Source organism: Octodon degus, unplaced genomic scaffold (genome assembly GCF_000260255.1).
Source record: "Octodon degus isolate 3935 unplaced genomic scaffold, OctDeg1.0 scaffold00016, whole genome shotgun sequence".
NCBI lineage: Eukaryota > Metazoa > Chordata > Mammalia > Rodentia > Octodontidae > Octodon > Octodon degus.
Window position 1 is genome coordinate 15,822,460 of NW_004524592.1, and position 1,399 is coordinate 15,823,858.

The window sequence follows — 1,399 nt, forward strand, 5'->3', positions numbered from 1 at the left end:
TATGTGTGTATAAAGTTCAAAATAAATATTTATGCAAAGAGGGATAATTGTTTTTCTTTTATCTCCTTAGGATAGCAGTGAGATTCACTTCAAAGTGAAAATGACAACACATCTCAAGAAACTCAAAGAATCATACTGTCAAAGACAGGTTTGTGTATTCTGATATTAAATATGATACTTTGCCGTGTATTTTTCTTTCTTGAAATCTGCCCCCAAAATTGATCCTGTTTTTTTTATTTTCACCATTAGGAACTCAAGGAAGAAGAATTCTAATCTTATGATATTGTGTGTATTCCCTTTGCTTTTTTGTGGGCCATTTCAAAGTTTTCAATTATCTTTGTGTGTGTGTGGTTTTTTGTTTTTTTCTTTTGCTCCGAATGCCTTCAGGGCGGGTTTGGCTGGCTTGAGTTGTGGAGATCGAACCACAGCCACCTGAGCCTGACTGCTTTGTTGAAGCAGCCACTTAAAGAACTGAGCTAAGGGGCAGGCCCCCTGTGTGTGTTGTTGTTGTACTTTCTATGCAGTCTTTTTTAGATTGCATTATGATACTTCTTTTTCAAGAAATCCTCCGAAGAATATTCTTTGTTAATTTATTATATAACTTTGGGAAGAATTTAAATCAAATGAAGGGTTTTTGTGGTCTTACATACTTATGTAATAATATATATTGAGAAATAATTTTAACTTCTTTTGTTTTTAGAACAGTATTAAAACAGTAAAATCTTAATATAGTAGATATTGAACAAAACTTTCTTTTCCTTCTTTTTCCTTTTTCTGTGCTTTGTATACAAGAGATTGAACCTAAGACCTTTGCACTGAACTATATCTCCAGCCCTTTTATATTTTTTCAAATATAATTAATTAATTTTTAAAAGTCAGGGTTTTGCTGCAGCCCAGGCTGGTTTTGAATTCAGGGGCACTTTTCCTGCCTCTGCTGTTTGAGTGATGGGATTATGCATGTGCAGTTAAAACTACTTTTGCTTGTGTAGTTAGGTACTGGTGAGGATGTTCATTCAGCTTCTTCCTGATAGTGTTTTATGCCTAGAAAAATGAATTCACAAGGGCTTAGAAATGGTTTGGCTTAACATTGTTAGCTGTGTGGCCTCTGCAAGTGCTCTGTAGGTCTCAGGTTTCCTAGTGGTGAAGTAAGGAATTGATCATGCTAGAGATGTTTGCAAAGAAACATTTATCATTGTGTATGTAAAGTATGGGGTAAATGTTTTGGTAAATCGTGAATGGCTTGGTAAATAGTTGGTACTAAATCCATGGTAATTGGGATAGAAGTAGCTGTCTAGGGTTATGTTCTGTGTATCTGTTAAGGTTTTTTCTGTGTATCAGAATTCTATCTGTCTTCTAAGATTTGTATGTACATTTTCTCTCTCTCTCTCTCTCTCTCTCT

General features: G+C 34.7%; 1 protein-coding gene across 1 annotated transcript in view; it reads left to right on the forward strand.

Moving 5' to 3' along the window:
- The window catches only part of Sumo1 (small ubiquitin-like modifier 1), a 35,304-nt gene that overhangs the window by 29,047 nt on the left and 4,858 nt on the right, over positions 1-1,399 (forward strand). The window contains exon 3 of the mRNA XM_004626663.2: positions 71-148. Coding sequence (XP_004626720.1) covers positions 71-148 — 78 coding nt within the window. The remainder of the gene's footprint in view (positions 1-70; positions 149-1,399) is intronic.